This window comes from Myripristis murdjan, chromosome 21 (assembly GCF_902150065.1).
Source record: "Myripristis murdjan chromosome 21, fMyrMur1.1, whole genome shotgun sequence".
In the NCBI taxonomy this organism is placed as follows: Eukaryota; Metazoa; Chordata; class Actinopteri; order Holocentriformes; family Holocentridae; genus Myripristis; species Myripristis murdjan.
In genome coordinates, this window is record NC_044000.1 from 3,622,973 (window position 1) to 3,642,958 (window position 19,986).

The following is a 19,986-nucleotide window of genomic DNA, read 5'->3' on the forward strand; positions in this document are numbered from 1 at the left end:
AGGTTAAATGTTGCATTTGCTCAGTCCCTTTGCATCACTTTTCTGGTAAGAAATTTGATTACACAGATGTATACCAAAATAAACTACCTTAATCAGCTTTTGTTTAAATCAACCTTTTCCCCCTTATGGGCCCATTTTTATTACACCATTTCAGTCTGTAAAAATTCTGCTACACATAATCTAACTCAGACTTTGCTAATTTAACAATTGGATTACCATGGCCACTTCTAATGTTACTTTTATATATCATTAAAACTTGTTTCTTTAAGTTTAAACAAACTTGCAGTCACCATGTGGTGGCTCGCACTTTCTTTTTTTTTTTTTTTTATATTTTATTTTTTCCTTTATACATATACACATATTTATCACAGCAGGAGGGATATACAAATATAGAACACAAAACCTCCCACAACTCAACTTCCCTCAGAGAAAAAGGAGACTTGGCAGTGTAGAAAAAACAATCAAAAGTTAAATAACTCAAAATCCATACACACCAAGACATATTTCCTAAGTGCTATAATCAAGCCAAATATTCGAACAAAAAGTTCTACTCATTGCACTAATTGAAAATAATAATTAGATAATTAGGTAGTCTTCCTACCATACGTCATGATGTAGGGGAAAAAAGTAAGAAACACTTCATGTCGCAATTTTCCTATATAAAATAAATAAAATAAATCAAAAAAAAAAAAAAAAAAAAAAAAGTGGCTCGTACTTTCAATTCCCTCATTTTTCCCACTTACTTGATTGTCCTGATTTACAGTTAGGCCCTTATGTATTAGGACAGTTACACAATATTGATAATTTTGCCCTTGTACACCACCACAGTGGGTTTGAAGTAGTAATCAACTTTCAGTGTTAATTAAAAAAATAAAACATGGCATTAACCATTTAGGAATTACAGTCAGTTTTAGACACTGTCACCACATTTTCAGAGACTCAAAAGTCATTGAAGACTTGATTAAAAAGCAGCTTCATGGCCTGGTGTGGCCTCTTCCCTCTTTATTCCATGACAAATTAAGAAAATAAAAGGTCTGCAGTTTGTTGCAAGTGTTTCCACTTGCATTTGGTAGCTGTTTATCAGAATCCTCAACATGCAATCCAAAGACTGTCCCGTCCTGCAGCTGTGGTCCTGGCTGCAGAGCAGGGACTGGCTCAGGGATTAAGAGGAAGCTTGATGTGGCATTCCAGGAGAGTCAGCCATGCACCTCAACCTCCCAGGATGCTCCACCACCAGCTCTGGTGTCACTCAAGAATGGGAAGGTCAGATTAGACTTTGCAAAAAAAAAAAAAAAAAAAAAAAGCATCTAAAAAAGCCTGACCAATTCTGGAACAGGTTCTTTGGACGGATGAACTGAAGATGAACTTGTACCAGAATGATGGAAGAGAAAAGTGTGGAGAATGAAAGGAGCAGCTCAGGATCCAAAGCAGAGCACATCATCTGTCCAGGTCCAGGTGCATGGTGGAGGCAGTGTTATGGCATGGGCATGTATGGCTGCCAATGGAGCTGGGCCACTAGTGTTTATTGATGATGTGACTGCTGATGGAAGTAGCAGGATGAATTCTGATGTTTATAGGCCTATACGATCTGCTCAGATTCAGCCAAATGCCACTAAACTGATAGGACGGTGCTTCACAGTTCAGATGGACAATGACCCAAAACACTGAATATTCAATGGCCAAGTCAGTCCTCAGACCTCAACCCAGCTGAGCTGCTTTTCTCCTGCTGAAGACCAAACTGAAGGAAGAAAGACCCACAAACCAGCAGCAGCTGAAGGCAGCTGCAGTAAAGGCTTGGAGAGCATCTCAAGGGAGGAATTTGGTGATGTTGTCCATGGGTTCCAGACTGAAGGAAAACTGGCTGTAGTTTCTAAAAGCTTAATGCCATATATATATATTTTTGAACACCTTAAAGCACAAAATCTCTTCAATCATGTCTCAATTACGCCGCTTCAAATCCACTGTTGTGGTGAACAAGGGCAAAATTATAAATATTGAGTCACTGTCCAAATACTTAGACTTAACTGTAGGTTTCAGATTTCTCAAACTATCAATAATCAACAGTATTGAATAACAAATATGATAAAACACACCTTCAGATAATGAGTAAAACTGAGCAAGTTTTATTCAACATCTCACTCACAAAAAGGCAATAGCAACATGGAAATCTGATAAACATAAAAAATTCTGTATATGCATCTTCCATAGACCATCTTTTTTGTTTAGCAGTTCATAATTTGCAGTTCAGTCATGAACAGAAAGGATGGCATCCAAAATCACAGTCTGTCTGTCAGTGTGGTACTTTAGAAGAAGTCTGCTGCAGTGGGCCGTCTTTTCGGGGTGCTCTTAGGTGTGGTGGAGGCCTTTGCCTTTTTGTTGCTCTTGGGCGTCTTTTTGACGCTGGTGCTGTGCAAGCCCCCTGGAGATTTTAACACACCAAATTTGGGCTTCTGCTTGGGGTCAAAGGGCACTCTTGACGATCCCTCTGGACTCACCAGCAAGCTACGATCCGTCTTCCTAAACTCTGTATCCAAAAAGAGAAAACAAGGCAGGCAGATAAACTCAATATCCCTCAAGCTAGCCAGCCTCCAGTCTAGAACAAGATCAGTGTCACAGTGACATACATCTGCACCTGGTGCCACTTCCTACTTTGTTGGACTCATCACTTTTAATTATGATTTTACACCCCCATTAGCACTAAGGGAGTGTAAAATCATGGGGGTGTTTTCAGAACACCCCGTTTCACAGGTAACAGTCTGTCTTCAGAGTCCTCTACCATGTCAAAGACGTTGTCAGTGTGGCAGCATTTTACCAAAATAAATGGAAAAAAAAGTCGAATGCAAACTTTGCAAACAACAGTTTGCGTATCACAGCTCAACGACCAACATGGCATATCACCTAAAAACGGTAAGCTAACATGTCTGCGTTAGGTTGCTCCGTCAGTATAAACATATCAGAATTGGCATATTTATAAGTTTTAGTCTAATAATCGTTTTATAACTGCAGGCGCACACACCTGCAGTGACAGCAGCTTGACATAGTACTATTTTCGGAAATCATAGGCTATGATGTTGCTTAGGTGCACGTGATGCAACGCTGTCAGAGCCAACTGACTCCAGTGTGCAAAATAATTAGGTCAAAAACGATTTAATATACTGCAAATACTAGTTGTTTATGTTTATTTATGATTCATTTAGGTGGACAAGGCTACCAGGTAGGCTACTGCCCAGTTAATTAATCTAAAAATAGTATCTTCTTTTTTTTGTTGTTTTGTATTCCCACCGCCCCCCGATTAGTCGACTTTTGGTCGAAATTTCAGGACTTTAGTCGACCAAGATTTTATTTGGTTGACTACAGCCCCAGTGGAAAGCAGCAAAGAACACTTAAATTCCCCATGAAATGACCTCACATGGCCTCTACTTCCTGTAAAACAGAGGATCTTAAATGGTGATGTCATCCTGCACTAATAACTGTACATGATAATTTCATCCAATAAAACCTTAGGAAATCTTTGAACATCCTCTCTCATCTACCAATAACCTCAAATAAAACTGTTTCTCTCTCAAACTGAGATCCTGTTGGTTTGATCTTGTGAATGAGGCACACGTTTCACCAAAATGCAACAGTAGCTCTGCTCCACCCTGTCATTAGGTGCACATTCAGTCACTCTTAAGGTTTTCCCCCATTTGATTATTTATCATCAGTCCGGTCATATCAATAACAATATCCTTGATCTGGCAGGCAGCATCTGCAGGAAACTTCTGCAGAGTAACCTTGCACCACGAAGAAACAAACTTGTTTTTTATGATGGCATAGTCCACTTTATTTGCCACTGGTTTAAGTACTAAATGTTATTTTGGGAGCTGTTTGCCATGTCATGTAAGTGAATGGAGAGGCAGAAGATATGATACTCTGGGAGCAAAGCAACTCATGAGCATATTTCACCACCACGTGGGCTCATAATACCCAGATAACTGTACATGCTTGTACCGAAGTTCAATTTGGCTTTAATACAGTTAAGGAAACACCTTTTCTATGAAGCCATTGTTATACGGAGTGTTTATCCCCACTATTACCAGTTGTCCCTTGATGACTCTTACCTCTAAGAGTCCCATGCCTTCCATTTATATTGAGTGTGAGTACTTGAACAGAACATCAGGCACAGTAAATCAGTCCACACCACCTCAAGTCTGTCTGGAATGTTCATCTGAGTGATGAGAACTCCAAAGATAAAGTCCTCAAACGGGTAAGTAGGCGGAAGTGCTCAGAGACTGAGCCTTCTTTTCATGGCTGTGCCAAGTGGCACTTAATCTTTCAAACACTGCTGTTCCTTACAGCCCTGAGTCTGAGCATCCAAGAGGACGATGCCCTGAATAAATGAGTAATCATTTTAAAAGTGCTCTTAATCAAAAAATTAAACAGCTCACTGCCCAACTGCCAGTTTTCACATGAACTAATCTTCACTACTATATTATTCAAATTACACCACTTTCTTACCTGCTGTTTTATTATTCTTGAGGCCAAAGGTCACCTTCTTTGATTCTGACTGAGGAGTCTGGCACTTCTGTGAAATGAAATCATAATATCACACGAGGCTTTATTCACAACCTTACTGAAAAAGGAAAAAAGTAGCAGTATTGAGAATATTTTCTTTCAACTGATGGTGCACCAGAATTACACTGCCTGGTGTAAGAATAATTAACTTTTATATGAAATATTTACTGAACATTTCCCATTTTCTAAAGCAGTAAGGCATCTGAGGCTGTGCTTTGCAGTGACCACGAGTTTCTGTCTGGTGTCAGACTTAACATGACCTCTTAGCTGTACTAAGACCATTGTGAATAATGACTCTGAATGGCATATCTCTTAATTGTCATCAGAATTTTCATACGTTTGTCACCATGACCTCAGAAATTTCACCTTTCATTTAGTAAACATGCAAAGTTTCACTACTCTAGGACCAAAATAAATAAAGTTACAGCATATTGAAGGTGTGCCAAAATGCAAATCAACATACGATGCATGTCAAATAAAGGCAACATTTGTAACACAGTACCCCAATTTGAAAATTCGCCAAAAATCTATTTTTCATCCAAAGTGGGTGAAATTTGGAAAGTGTTCATAAAACATGTTTTTCTAACTATGGGATCAATGCCATTGAAATCTGAGTCGCCACAGTGACACCCATTTGATGATCTGACATGGAATGACCCTGCATCTCCTTGCAATATGAGCATGTTTACCTTCTTGCCAGACAGAGGTGTGCTGGAGCTTCCCTTGGTCTTACAGAAGAGTGGTGTTGGAATGGAGGCGCTGCTCTGGAAGGAGATGAAATCAGACCCTGTCTTTGCCACCTTCGCCTTCTTTTGTGACTTTTTAGAGCTCAGTGGGGTAGATGGCTTCTCAGCAGTCTGAAGAGGCAACAAAGCAACTTAATCAACTTAAAAAAATGAACAGAACACTGGCTAAATCTGACACCTCGCAAGTGGCTGAAGCAATCTGAAAGATCCACTTGCAAATTTCACTCTTTGTGTTCAATTTCAGAGGGTCTGACCATTTTGTTAAATCATCAAATACTCACATGGCTCAGTTTTGCCTTCTTGGCAGTGGTCTCTTCCTCTGTGGGGCCATTGGCTGTCACAGCTTCCTGTGCAGCTGCCTCCAGCTCATCAGCCTCAAACTCAAACACCACAGGAATCTTCCTCTTCTTCTTGCTCTTCTTCTCAGAGGAAGGGAGCACTTGACTCTCTGGAGGAGCTTCTTCTGACAGGGGCTCACCACCCACCTCCGCCTCAGTATCACCCCTGTCCCCTGCCATCTGGTCAGCTGTTGCCTTTTGTTTCTTTTTCTTCGTCTTGATTGTCGTTGCCATGGTGACCTCGGACAGCGGTTCCTGTGGTGTTTCTCTGACGGCTACATTGTCCTCTTTTAGCTCCTCAGTCTTTGATGCCCTCTGATTCTTCTTCTTTTTCTTCTTTGATGGAGTTACAGCGCTGGTATCTGTGGAGGCTTCAAGGGTCACATCTGTTTCTTCCACTTCCTGCACTTTGTTCTTGAGCTTCTTTGTTTTCTTTAGTGGAGTCATCATGGTATCTTGTGATGCTTCGCCACCAATTGATACAGTCTCAGCTTCCGTGATTCCTCCCTCCCTTGCGACCTGTACTTCGGCCTTACCCTCCTCTGCTTTCTTTTTCTTGCTCTTCTTCTTGGCTGGGGTTGTAGCATCAGTCTCAGGGGTGGAAGCATCACGATTTATTTTCTCTGCTTCTGTGCTTGCTACCTCAGTGTGTGATTCAGCCTCAATCCCCTCTGCTTTCTTCTCAGCCTTCAGGTCCTTCTTCCCTTTTTTCTTTGGTTTTGCAGCTTCAAGGAAGTTCTCTGGCTCTGCTGCCTCCACGGAAGTATCTTCTTCGTGGGTAACGGGTGCAGGCTGTGTCCCTGATGCCTCGGTCACCGTCCCATCGGGCTTAGGCACCTTGGCTTCAGACTTCTTTTTTTTCCTCTTCTTGGACAAAGTCTCTGCCTGGTCCCTGTTGGTGTCTTCAGCTGCCTGAGGCTCTGGTTGGCCGGCTTCATCAGTGACTGTAACTGATGACTGGTTCTTTACCTCTAAGGGCAGCAGAGTTTCTGTTTGGCCCTCTGTGACCGTCAGAGTTACTTTCTCTGTGATTTTTACAGATGACTTGGAGGTTTCCATCGGTTCCTCCTTTTCTACATCTCGGGCAGAACCCACTGGTTGAGAACACTTCTGAGCTCCTGAAGTTTCCACTTTTTCAGAGTCTTTAACCACACTTCCCTGAGTGTCTGTCTCAGTCGGTGAAACCACAACCTTTACCTGCTCTGACTCCACTGCATTTTCCTTGCTACCTACACTCTCACTCACTCCTGCTTTCCTCTTTTTCTTTTTCTTCTTCTTCTTCTTCTTAATAGTGTCATCATTGGTAGTTAAGTTTGCTGGTTCTTTGTCATCTTTTGTGGAGTCCTCGTTTTGCTTGCCAAGTTTTCCCACGTCCTTTTTCTTCCCTAAAGTTACACAGAGAAAAAGACCTCAGTTGTACTTCACTGAAATTATCCAAGCATGACAAAAGAATTATGAAAGACAGAATTCATTAAGGGCAACTCTTAAGAGACAAAAATATGAGTTACAAAACCTGTATTTCATTTTGTTATTTCTCATACTTAAGGTAGACTCAAGTTTGAAACTTCTGTAAAAATGTCAAATAATTGGATCATTTCATTTCTGATGCCTAAACTGAAAGTCATCAGTCCACTACAAGTATTGGAAATAATGACGTGCCAAGAAAACAAGTATTTGCAATGTTATTTTATTGCACTGGTTGATTTGTGACATGCCTGCAACCCTTCTCAAAAGCAACAAAACAAAACCCCGCTGTTAATCGCCTTTAGTGGCATATCGTGTATTTGCTCACATTACTGTCACATACTAATGGCCTGGCTTGCATTGTTACTCAAATCCACATAATTTGGACACAGCACAAGTGGTCACAATTCACACATTAGTAACAGAGGTAGAGTAAGAGCATGAAAACGTGGTTGCTGGTTGCTGCAGATCATGGGACAAAATGATTATGAGGTAAACACTCATTTAGCTAATTTCTGTGGTGGATTTGACAACCTTTGATATCAGTGGGAAGTATGTGTGCTGATTTGAGCTACCTTTCCTTTTCTTGGCTGTGGGGCCACCACCTCCATCCCCTTCTTCCTCCTCTGCCAGGCCTCTTTTCCTCTTCATCCTCTTTCTGCTACCAAACATTTCATCATCTTCATCTGTGGAGACCTCCTCTGGATATTCATCCTGAGGGAAGATACCTGAGAGAAAAGAGTCAGAAGAAAAAATTTAAGACCTTTTTTTAAAAAAAAAAAAAAAAAAAAATCAAAGAAACTTTGAAAAAAAAAATGAATGAATGAATGAGTTCATTCTGGTACATTTCAAAGACTGATTTCGAAGTTATAAAAAAAATGCAATCGCGAGCAGAGCGCCTACCTTCACTGAGGTTCCGCAAGCTGAGATGAAATGAGAAACACAATGAGAGAAAGAAGAGGAAAATATCTTATATTTATGCAAAGAAACATTAATGCCACTTAAAGTATGAATCAAGATTTCTGGGTGTATACCGATGTGTGCAAGGGATCTCCACAGGAAATGGGAAAATAATGTGATCAAAATATGTATAAATCACTTCCACACCAATGATCATATTGTTTTTATCTGCCATTTCAGTCCAATATGTCAGGGGAATAATCCAAGAGATTACAAGCAGGGGAGAAAAGAAATGCAAAAGTAATGGTTTGAAAGGGAATGATGTAAGATAAGCACTTGAAATTTCCTTGTCAATGTAGCCAATTATCAACATTTTGCATTGGGGATGCCAATATTGTGGTTCAATGCAAAGATTTAAATTTTGGTGAACTGTACTGCATCCTTTTTTGTGTCTCCCAGCAGACAGTGGCTGTGGTTTGGCTTTCTCTCAACGGCTTTGGTTTGACCACTGACAGACATGTGCTGATACCTCTAAACATGCTCGACATTTCTCATGCTGTCTTCTTTAAATCATTTTTCAGTCAAACTTGACCATACGGTGCTGCAGGAAACCATTTGCATTTGTGTGTGTGATACAGGAAGTGTTACGGCTAAACTCACACTTTTATGATTTTGTAGAGTCTCTGTCTGTTCTGGTTGGGTGTGTTGCTCCGACTGGCCAACTCAAATAGCTTGTCGGCCAGACTGGCGAAGTCAAACTGCAAACACACACACACACACACACACACACACACACACACACACACACACACACACACACACACACACACACACACACACACACACACACACACACACACACACACACACACACACACACACACACACACACACACACACACAGAGATAAGAAACTAATCATTCCATGCAATTACATCTATCCATTTTATGAGAAGGCCTGATAGTCACATAAGCTGAATGACTAGATAATCAACCTTCATTTTGCAGCTCCAACTACTGCTACTGAGATAGTCATCACTAATATCTCACACCCAACAATCTGATTAAATACATCAAATGAAATAAGAAATGATGACAATCTGTCTCGCCACAGAGCAGAATCAAACAAGCCTCGAGCTATCGATTTCATTGTATCTAAACTTTACTGACAGTATACATGTTATATCTGATACTACTACAACTTTAGGCTTCCCTCCATTAATGTGTGAATTTATTAACTGAATTTCTATTGTATTTTGAAATTTGAAGTGGTTTGCAAGATGACAGAATGAGAAAAAAAAATCAAATGAATCCAACTGATAATTTGTGATAAATGCCATTAAAAAAAACAAACAAACAAAAAAAATGTAGATATCATCAAAACAGCCTCAACTACCTTTTGTTTGTCTATACTGGTTGTGGTGGTGTGTGTATGTGTGGTCTATTATCAGCCGTCTACCAGGCTGGATCTCCTCAAAAGGTGCCAAAACACTTACTTTTAAAAGACTGACTGCTTTGCTGTGTGTGAACAAACTATGTTGATCAAGAAAAATCAAAACTCTCCACAAGATCAGCTGAAACCCAAACCTGGAAAAATCCAGTTTGGCTCAACAGACACAGCATAGCACTAACTACACCCAAATTAAAAACCTATGCTCTCATGGAAACGTATAATGCTCCACCAAACAGTGTAAGCATAATACATAGAATTATTAACCAATAAATAGGCCTGACTTCATTAAGAAAAAGAGTGCATTTTTCTACATTTTGTTCAACCATCATCACCTGAAAATGTGTTTGTTTTTTGTTTCGTTTCAGAGGGAATGACTTAACGATGTGGAATATAGACCAAGTGGCATAAATGAAAAACTGAATGCTGTGTGTCTGCAATTTCTGAAATCCTGTAATGAAAAAAACAGGGCAAATCACCAAAGAGCTGAGGTGGTGACACTGACCTGCAGGACTGGTCCGATCTCCCCGTCGTCTGCTAGCTCTGTGTCTGAGTCTTCCAGGTGAAGAAGGTCGTCCTCCTCATCTGAATTAGTACCTACAAACATATCGGACAGAATAATTCATTTCTATTGTGAAGGAACACAACAGCCTCTGTTCACACAGACTCAAATATTCCCAGATTAACAGCATTCACACAATTCATGGGAGTAGGAAATGTCCATGTCAACAGCATTTTCTTGTTACCTCATAATAAAAAGGTCAAACTCGGAGTAACAGGGTTCTTACACATTTTCCATTTCAAAGCCAGGCTAAATCAGGCTGTGCTCTGCAGCATGTACACATGAATATGAATGGAATAGTTATATAAATGACCCATGTTAACAGATTAATCTGACTACTGATTTAGTTAGAATAGCATAATTTCACGTCTCTGCATCTACACAATTACCATTCATCTGCTTCCCTGTCGTCTTCTTGCTGACAACTTTCGGCTCCTCCTCTTCTTCAGAAGCCTGTCCTGAGTCGGAGTCGGAGGCGTCTGCCGCTTTCAGCTCCTTCATCAGGTCTTCAATAGCGAAGGGAGCCTGGTCGATAATGGTGCTGAAGATGCTGCTGCAGATGGCCCTCAACAGGGTCTGACTGGTGAGGCACAGAGCAGAGGAGGTTACAAGGTGACTGTGTGGAGGTGAGGGCGCACTGCACCGCTGTAAGGTGTCAAACAATGCACTTTCAATTCACTTTGACTACTGACTTACAAGAAAACCAGGCCATAAATAAGAATAAATACTTGTAAAAACGTCTTTACATGCAGACTAAGGGTGCTTTCATGCATGCAGCTTGTTTGCTTTGTTCGGATTCAGGAGCTAAAATCATACAATTGTTGCATTTGTCTCTTGGTTTGTTTGTTTTCACACAGCAAACTTTCAGCAGTAGTCCAAAGTCGTGAACAAACTTTTCTCTCACTGGTCAGAAATCTTACTGGAAGGATTCACCTCAGGACTCTTTGGTTTCCCACAGACAGATATGGAATGACAACACACTTTAGCTCTGTTCTGACCTTTGGAGATAATCTGCTTCCAGGTTTGTGTGTCCCCTTCAGCTAAACTGCATTCTCAATTGTGCTGAGAGGGAAATGTGTTTGGTTGAAGATTAGGTTTGTTTCAGACGTACCATAAATATGTTTTCTAATCAGCATATCTTTGTCTCATACCACTAAACTTCGTTCTGAATTACGTTTAGAGGGAAACAGCGAGTTGTTTCTGTCGGTTGAGTTGATAGCGTTCTGACTGCTAACAAGCTTCAACAGCCTTCAACTGGAAGTGAGCTGACAGTGCCCTTTCTTGGCGATCTGGGCCTGTTTGGTTTTCACCGGAATGTCATGCTGAACATGACCTGTGTGTAGCCTCATTATTTTAACTGACTGATTCAATAGTTTGACACAACTTGGCTGCTGGTTTGTAAGCAGAAAAAAAAAATCTTGGATAATCATCTCTTCACTAAATGTTACATTATCAGACATCTCCCTACAAGCAACTCCACATAACAGCTGTATTTTACATGTTATATTCAGTCATCTCTGTAAGAAAGGATCTGGTTTAACCAAAAAAAAAAAAAAAAAAAAAAAAAGATAGTGATGCCAAGTAAGCATGAAGCTGCTTAATGGGGGAAAAGCGGAGAGGGTGAGGGGAGAACTTACTCCTTGGTTTTTGCTGCTGTTTTGCAAAATGGATCGATGAACACCAAGTTCTGATCAGCGGTGAGCTGCAGAAAGGAGAGAAAAAAATCTGTAAACCACATAACACAATGATGTTGTTTTCCCTATAAATGAATCCTCAGGAGCCACATCAGTGAACAAAGGCTAGTTTCTGTATTTTTCAACCCAGGCCATAAGAAAATGTTGACCCCTGTATCATTTATAATCATACATAGCACAACCTCACTGCTACTTTTAGTGTGGAGAAACTTAGTGCTCTGCTGCAGTTTCTAGCTGGTCTTCAACACAGTCCACACCTTTTCAGCCTCAACACCGTTATGTGTTTCTTACACATCATCATCATACATCTTGAAGTTGTCCAGCCACAAAAAGGATGCCAACGGTGCTTTCTAACATTCAGCATTTACAATGATTCACTGACTCGTTTTGTTTTTCTCACTCTGTGTGAGAAACACACTGCCTGACAAACTGCGTGAGAAACTCCACTGCCTTTATTCCCAATTAACGCTTGAAAAACTTCTTGCACAGCAGAGCTCCTTCTCCAACAGACTGTTACAGCTCCACTGTCGAAGGGACGGATACAGGAAATCATTCCTGCCACAAGCCATCACACACAAGCCATCACGCTATACAACACCTCATATTTGTCTGACAGACTCACAACTCTCTGCTGTGAAGTTTTAACACTGGTCCTCCACTACTCAGCACCTTAACTGTTTATTTATTATTTATATTATTTATATCTTAGTTAATATACATTCATTCTGTTATTGTAACCATCTTATATATTTAATATCATCTGTATATTTCATATTTACCATCTGTATATTCCATATTGTTAGATGTTTATATTTTTTTTACTGTATATAGTCTTTATTGTATATATTTTTGCATTTATTCTATTTATTGTTTTCATTGCTGCTGTAATGTAAGAATTTCCCAGTTTGGGATCAATATACATCTATCTATCTATCTATAAATCCTACTTCCAACGTCTTAGCATTTTTAAGACTTCTGAAAGACTGATTTAAGACATTAATACCAATTAAGACTTTATTTTTAGATGAGCAAATTCAATGCCTTGTAAGACTTTAAGGATCTGCAGGAGTCCTGACACATCCACAGCGTTCTGATTCTAGTCAGCTGGCACAAACTTTTCTGTCTTGTAAATTTCTGACCTGAGAAATCATAGGGTTCATGGAGTCACTTCAAGATAAATGAATGCTGAGAAGAAGAAACTCCAAAGGGTAGGTCGAAAACTGTCCTACAGAAATATCCTTTAATGTGCCTGCTCATACTTTGAGCAAGTGATTCTATTCTGTTATTTAGGTGAGGATCTTACTGGTATTGATGAACAAGCCAATCAACACATGTATACTCTGGTAATTCTGTGCTATGGAAAAATAAAAACCATGATTTCTCCTACAGCAAACGCTAACAACCTGAAAATGCTAGGTGACCCAGATGGGGGAACCACTGATGGTGCTGTACCTCGGCTGAGCCCACAGCGGCCAGCTCCGTCATGTAAAGGTCCAGGATGTGGTACTGCAGCCCCATGGGGGCCGCACTGCCGCTCTGAAGGACCTGAGCTGTCAGCAGCTCCAGAAACCTGGACACCACGCTGAGGAAACACAGCAAACACAGTCCATCAGCCACTGCTCATGAACACTGCCTCTAATTCAAATGATGCTGCAGCGTCCGGCTACATTGAGATGCTGTGGTCTGCACACTGTCGTAACAGTTATTAGTCTTGATTTGAAAATGTTTTCTGAAACTGTATTGTGTTAATGTTAATGTTACCTGCTGTCCCACTGTTTCCTCCTCAGCATCTCAAATGTTTGTCTGAACATGAAGCGAACCAGCTGTAAAAGAGATGGGAAAGAGGTCATTGGATTTCTGAGCAACTGCAACATCTTGAAAACAATCATCAGATCCCCCAACCAGGCCTTGTAATGCCAGAGAACTTTCACAACTGTGGCCTGACACAACCACATTTTTCTTTTCTTTGGTGTGAACAACGATGAAAATTTTTCCTTTTTGGCATTTTTGTATTGCTTAAGTTCACACTGCCCCATTATAGTGACAAACCAATATATCAATATCAGCCAATATCAGCATCAGCCCTAAAAGTATTTTTAAGTGCAGATATTTGGCTGATGGTGACATTTTGCCTTTATTTGATTTTTTTCCAGAGTGTGTGTCATTAATACAACTGTCAAACGAATAACAGAGTAACACTAACATGGTCTATTTTTTCCCTGTAAGTGGGGAGATGTCGGTGTCTGACTGCAGTTTGCCCTCTCTTCATTTGGTGCTCCGAGACTTTCCAAGCATTAACAACCGCTGGCAATCCAAAGTCAACATCCATCTTCTTTTACCCAGAAAATCTTGTGTTTTGGGATCAGTTCCTGCAGTTGGCTCAGGTTCCGATCTCACTAGCAATGAGCCACATCACAATTCTCTTGGAAGAGGACTGAAGCGCTTTTTCAGGCATTCACACCATACAAACTTGCGAGGTGTGCACTTCTCCGAAAATTTCTTTTCCACATTAAACTATCTGATGCTTATGCACATTGTAGCAACAATAACTGAGAGAGAGCTGCTTATTTTGACTCTGGGTGCCATGGTGATGCCAAAGACGTTAAAGGCAGAGAGAACCATTGACTGGACTCATAAACACAGTAAGAGCAGCCTCTAGAGCCAAACAACTCAACTCCACCAGGTGAGTCACCAGACTGACTATCTGACTACCTCGTGTGTTCATGTTGTGTTTTTATTTTATTTTATAGGCTAGCTATTTATTTTTTCTGGACATGTCACTTTATTATATTATTATTATTCTGTTTAGTACACTATTGTACATATGTTTGTTCTCTGTGTCATTGTGTGGATGTATGCAAGCAACGGAGTCCACAGAATTTCCCTCGGGATCAATAAAGGACATATCTATCTATCTATCTTCTCTCTGACTGAGGCCGCATTCAGACAGGATCCGGCACTGTGGCAAAAACGCAAGGAATCTCATTCATTTTAAAGGCTACAGGGGTTCCAAAAACACAAACGCAGTATCAGGTGAAAAAGTTGAGCCAGAATCAACTTTTGCTGCAACACAACCAGACGTCACACTGTGCTGGCCAACTGTGTAGCCTCCACACGGAGCCACAGTGCCTGATCCTGTGTGAATGCAGCCTGACACGTGCCAACTGGGAAACCTGCAGACTCTGACTCCTCCGCTTCAAATATCTCGGAGACTCATGCTCGAGGGGATTACTGCTATAATCAATGCTTCACTTGAATAAAACCACCTTCTGCCTATAACCATAACTGGAGATGGCTGATATGGTGCAAACATTAATAAAATGATTTGGATGGACGGTACAGTGAAAATACTGGCTGTTCAGGCAACTTCACAACATGCAATTCAAAGACTTGAGTTATTCAGAGTGAATTTTCACACTGCCGTGTTAATTAAACAAGAAAATACTCTTCCTTCTCTTGAAACCAACCTGGAAAAATTTGTCCATCCGCAGCCTGTCAATTCCAGTCCACTCTCTTTTGAAAGTCTGCAGGAAACTTTCCACATACAAGAGCTCTGCAGAGAGAGGGACGACACCATTTTTATAAAAAGGGGCAAATGAGTCACTTCAGTAATTCATGTCATCACACCCATGAAACTGTGAGATGAAACATGGGCGACTTACGGCTGTCAACACTCTGGAAGCTGTGGAGAAGACCGGAGATCTGCTTTGACAGCTCCTCCTGTGAACCAAGAGGAAAGACTGCATAAATTAAGTGATTCAGTCAGAGAAGGGGGGATGAGCGTGAAAGTACAGGAAGACATGCTATTATTATTATGATCACAGTAGGGGCTTCAAATTGATGCAATAAGATTTCTTTTTAACATGTGCAGGCTCCCACACTCCCTCAACAGCAAGACACTGTCAAGTCAGTGTGAATGCAGCGCACCTCATCTGCCATTTCAGGGGAAAAGACACACAGCACTGGAGACAGACTTGTCACAATACCAGAAGTCAGACTTCAGTGCAAACACTAACTTTAATATGGAAATCTTTGATGCCAGGCACCAGTTTGTGAACCAGTATAGGTGGACTGGGTTTTCCCCATGTGGTGTACCTGTCTGTGCCACACACTAGGCTGCTGTGTGTGAAGGAGTGCAACATGGACACGAGGTGAAAACCTGACAGAGGTCTATAATCGTGTCAGTGTTAGGTGGATTTCTGCGCTCCTGTCCATGCTGTAACCTCTCTCTCACAGAGCCGGCAGTCCCAGAGCTGCCATCATGCTGCTCTGACATTAAAACCCTTCCAACCCACCTGGAGGAGAGGCTTGTCCTGCATCCAGAGGCAGTAGAAGAGACCCTTCCACAGTTTGAGCAGCTCATCTCCAGTGAATCCCCCTGCACACATGACACAACCGGCTCCAGCTGTAGCACCTCATTTGTGATAAGTTACACACTCTGGCATGCAAGTCATTTACAACCTGTTGGCTGGGTTCACAAACAACCTCACGATTCATTAATGACCCGTTTCTAGTCCCGTACTCAAGCATTAAACGTTAACGTTATTAGTGAGGTTTTTTTCAGCTAACGTTAGCCAGCTAGCTTCTCCACAGCTAGCTAACTAGCCGCCGGCGGCAGGCACGCTAGCTTACCTTTGCCATTCTGTGACCTGACGCTGATGTATTTCCTCAGCTTCTTCAAAGCCTTGGTCCGGGTGGGCTTGTCGTTGGAGGCCAGTCGTTGAGCAAACTGGACCTCTGCCTCTTGTATTGTCGCCATGTTCCCACTGCTTCACGTGGAAACCTATTTTTTATATCCCCGCACGTTTTCCTCTACCGTCGGCTCGGCGCACGGTGATGACGCAACGGATAAAGGCATCACAAAGGGGGAAGCGGGACGTTTTAGCTTTTATCCAGCTGATTCCGTTGATTCTGGCTCAACTTTTTCACCTGATACTGCGTTTGTGTTTTTGGAACCCCTGTAGCCTTTAAAATGAATGAGATTACTTTGTTGCGCAAAGTTCCTAAATCACAAAGGGGGAAGCGGGACGTTTTAGCTTTTATCCAGCCAAGACGCGTTCATACGCGTACTTATTTATTGATAGTGCCTTTTTGTTATTTAATGATCGCGGGACAGCTAGGCGGGGACAACTAACGCCACCTAAAATGAAGTTCCGGGGTGAACTGAGAGACGCGTACTAGCCTGCTAGCTAAGTTAGCTAAACTGTGATCGCCTTTTCTTCCTCGTTGTTTTTTGAGATGTCGGGATGCTTTTAACCAACATGGAGACAAAAAGAGTGGAGATCCCCTCCGACGTACTGGACGACCTGTGCAGCCGGTTCATCCTCCACATCCCGAGCGAGGAGAGGGACAACGCCATCCGGGTGTGTTTCCAGATCGAGCTGGCCCACTGGTTCTACCTGGACTTCTGCATGCAGAACACACCGGGTTTACCTCAGTGTGGCATCAGAGACTTCGCCAAAGCTGTTTTCCAACACTGTCCCTTCCTGCTGCCCCATGGAGAGGATGTGCAGAAGGTCATAGAGCAGTGGAAGGAGTACAAGATGGGTGTCCCCACCTATGGTGCCATTATTTTAGACGAGGCACTGGAAAACGTCCTGCTTGTCCAGGGCTATCTGGTGAAGTCAGGGTGGGGCTTTCCAAAGGGCAAGGTCAATGAAGATGAAGCTCCCCATGACTGTGCAGTTCGGGAAGTTTTGGAGGAGACGGGCTTCGACATCAAGGATCGCATCTGCAAAGACATGTTCATTGAGCAGAAAATCACTGACCAGCTGGCCCGGCTCTACATCATACCAGGAGTGTCAAAGGACACCAAGTTCAACCCCAAAACCAGGAAGGAGATCAGGAACATCGAGTGGTTCCCGATTGAGAAGCTTCCGTGTCACAGGAACGACATGACTCCAAAGTCTAAACTTGGACTTGCCCCTAATAAGTTTTTCATGGCCATTCCGTTTGTGAGACCGCTGAGAGAATGGATTGCCAGAGTGAAGGGGGAGTCCACAGACAGCGATGAGGACTTTGTGAACACCGGCAGCCTTCCATGGAAACCTTTGGACAATCCACGCTCAAAATACAGGTGTTCCCAGGGCGCCGAAACATCTCCAGGAGACAGCTGGGCCAAATACAAGCAACAGAAGGCCCTCGGACAACTGGGCCAGTATGAGCTCGGTCAGGTCACGAAAGTCAAAAACCCAAATGTGAAAGGCAACGGGAGGAAGTGTCAAGATTCCCCTAATGTGAAGAAGGGGGTCAATGGCAATGGAGTCAGCAGCCAGCCGGTGAAAACGTCAGCAAAGGAGGAGAAGAGATTTCAGCCCAGAAGACTGCAAGACAGTTTTGAGAAAGACGGGGCCCAGTGCAGCTCCACCAACGGCCACGAGACAGTCTACACCTCAGACTGTGAACAGCTGCTCTCCTCCAGGTCCTTCCTCAACTTCAGATTCGACAGGGAAGCCATCATGAAATGTTTTGACTCCTGATACAGCCGAAGAAATGCTGCACCCTTTGCTGGAACATGCTAGATTCTCAGCCTCAGAGACATGTTTTGATATTTGAATACAGATGAGGGTTATGCTGAACAGAGTGCCTCTTTCAGCACTGTCAGTTATACACCCTCACACCTTGGAGTTGGAGTTGCCCATTTCAACACGTTTTCTACTGCCTGCCCTCAAGCACATCCACTCACCTCTACTGGTGGAACCAGGAGTCAGCTGCCTTGCTCAAGGGCATATAAATGGACTTGACACTATCAATCATTGATTTCTCTTATCCCAGTTTTCGGGTCAATCCAGGGAGCTGGCCCCAACTTGATTCTCTCACCCTCAGGCTAATGTCTCGGGGGTATTGTTCAGAGTTAGAAACAAATTTCTAAGAATTTGTTGGTCTTCTGTCCCACACTTGGAATATCAAATCCCAGCGCTTTGCCTTTGGATACAGTAAATCATGCTCGACTCTGTGGGAGACGGACGTGGACATTGTGCATGGACCAAATGTTCAATTTCAGCTCCTGCAGGGGAGGTTTACTTGGTTGTCAGTCATTTGAAGGCAAAAAAAAATCTTTGAGAATGGCATGGATTTTACCCACTTCTGGAAATATAGTGATGATTTGGCTGTGTGGAAAAATTCCAAAGAAATATTCTGGTAATTGATCGTTTTGTTTATCATTTTGAAATGATTTTAAGGACTTCACAATCTCAGCATGGGTGATTTTCTTCATTCTTCCAACTGAGCTCCGCATAAAGCGAGATGTCGGCACCGTACTGTGTTCAGTGGTTTACTCCTAAAAGTACTACAGATTTTACTCAGGAATTTAGAATGTAAGAGAAAAGAGAAAGGAGCAAGCGTTGGTCAGCATTGGTGTCATAACGTCCGTTTGTTAAATGTACATGTTACAGATGTGAATGATGTGTCTCCTGAGCCTTATGTTCTCTCTATCTGGTGCACCTCTCACTTGTACGGTGGTGGTTCTCTGCCACGCTTCATCCTGACCCACAAGCCTGCAGATTTTCATCCCCCCTCTAAGCACTGCAGTAGCATGGCGGATGATGTTAGTTGTGGTCACGCATTTAAGTCTGGAAGTAGGGATTGTGTAGCAGGTGATCTCAAATTGTGACTTGGCTTCAGTGGAGTGTAATTACTTTCAAAGTGATTGTTAATAAAATATTTCAAAAATCACACCCATGCTCAGTCTTCTGCCTAAAACTCCAGAGCAACCACGTGTGCTTCCTGTCAAACTTACATATACAAACATACAAATGGGTGTTGCTTTAAAGGTCATCAGTAAAAATGGAAAATCATACTGATGTTATGGAGTTAGGATGTGTGGAGCAGTTTGGGCTGTAATATCCTGGACTGTATTCTGCTGGGAAAGAGGTGTACAGGGAGTTATAGTCATCAAGGAGTAACAATCAAGGCAATTACCTGACACTTCTGGTAATGAAACAGCAGACAAGCTGTAATTTTACAAAGTCTTGAGTTGTAGGAATACAAGAAAGACATTTACACAAGGTAATTAACTCAAAAAATGAAAATTTAATCTATCTGCTCACACTTCTATCAGTTCAAACACTGATGGCACAAAGGATTGTGCGTCAATGTAAAACACAGCTTTTGTCCGGCTTCCCAAAAACACAACAGTTGTGGGCAGAGTGTTATTGTTTAGCGTTCCATAAACCAGCATAAAATGACTCGAAACAGCGTGAGCAGCATATTCCAGGTGTTATGGAGCCAAATGATTGCACTGTGGGTCCAAAAGTCTGATATCTACCTCATAATCTCC

The 19,986-nt window shown here is 42.0% G+C and overlaps 2 protein-coding genes across 2 annotated transcripts; one reads left to right on the forward strand and one right to left on the reverse strand.

Annotated features, from left to right (window-relative positions):
* Positions 1-2,100: 2,100 nt before the first annotated feature.
* LOC115379665 (ribosomal RNA processing protein 1 homolog B-like) lies at positions 2,101-16,584 on the reverse strand. The gene is made up of 16 exons (XM_030080469.1): positions 16,341-16,584; positions 16,004-16,086; positions 15,371-15,428; positions 15,176-15,261; positions 13,470-13,531; positions 13,161-13,290; positions 11,652-11,716; positions 10,404-10,594; positions 9,958-10,049; positions 8,663-8,760; positions 8,006-8,025; positions 7,678-7,830; positions 5,582-7,023; positions 5,244-5,411; positions 4,498-4,564; positions 2,101-2,524 (listed from the first exon to the last, which is right to left on the reverse strand). The coding sequence occupies exons 1-16, from the start codon at positions 16,465-16,467 to the stop codon at positions 2,304-2,306; spliced, it is 3,063 nt and encodes a 1,020-aa protein (XP_029936329.1). The 5' UTR covers positions 16,468-16,584; the 3' UTR covers positions 2,101-2,303.
* Positions 16,553-19,407, forward strand: LOC115379666 (m7GpppN-mRNA hydrolase-like). The gene has a single exon (XM_030080470.1). The coding sequence runs from the start codon at positions 16,955-16,957 to the stop codon at positions 18,185-18,187; it is 1,233 nt and encodes a 410-aa protein (XP_029936330.1). The 5' UTR covers positions 16,553-16,954; the 3' UTR covers positions 18,188-19,407.
* The last annotated feature ends 579 nt before the right edge of the window (positions 19,408-19,986 follow it).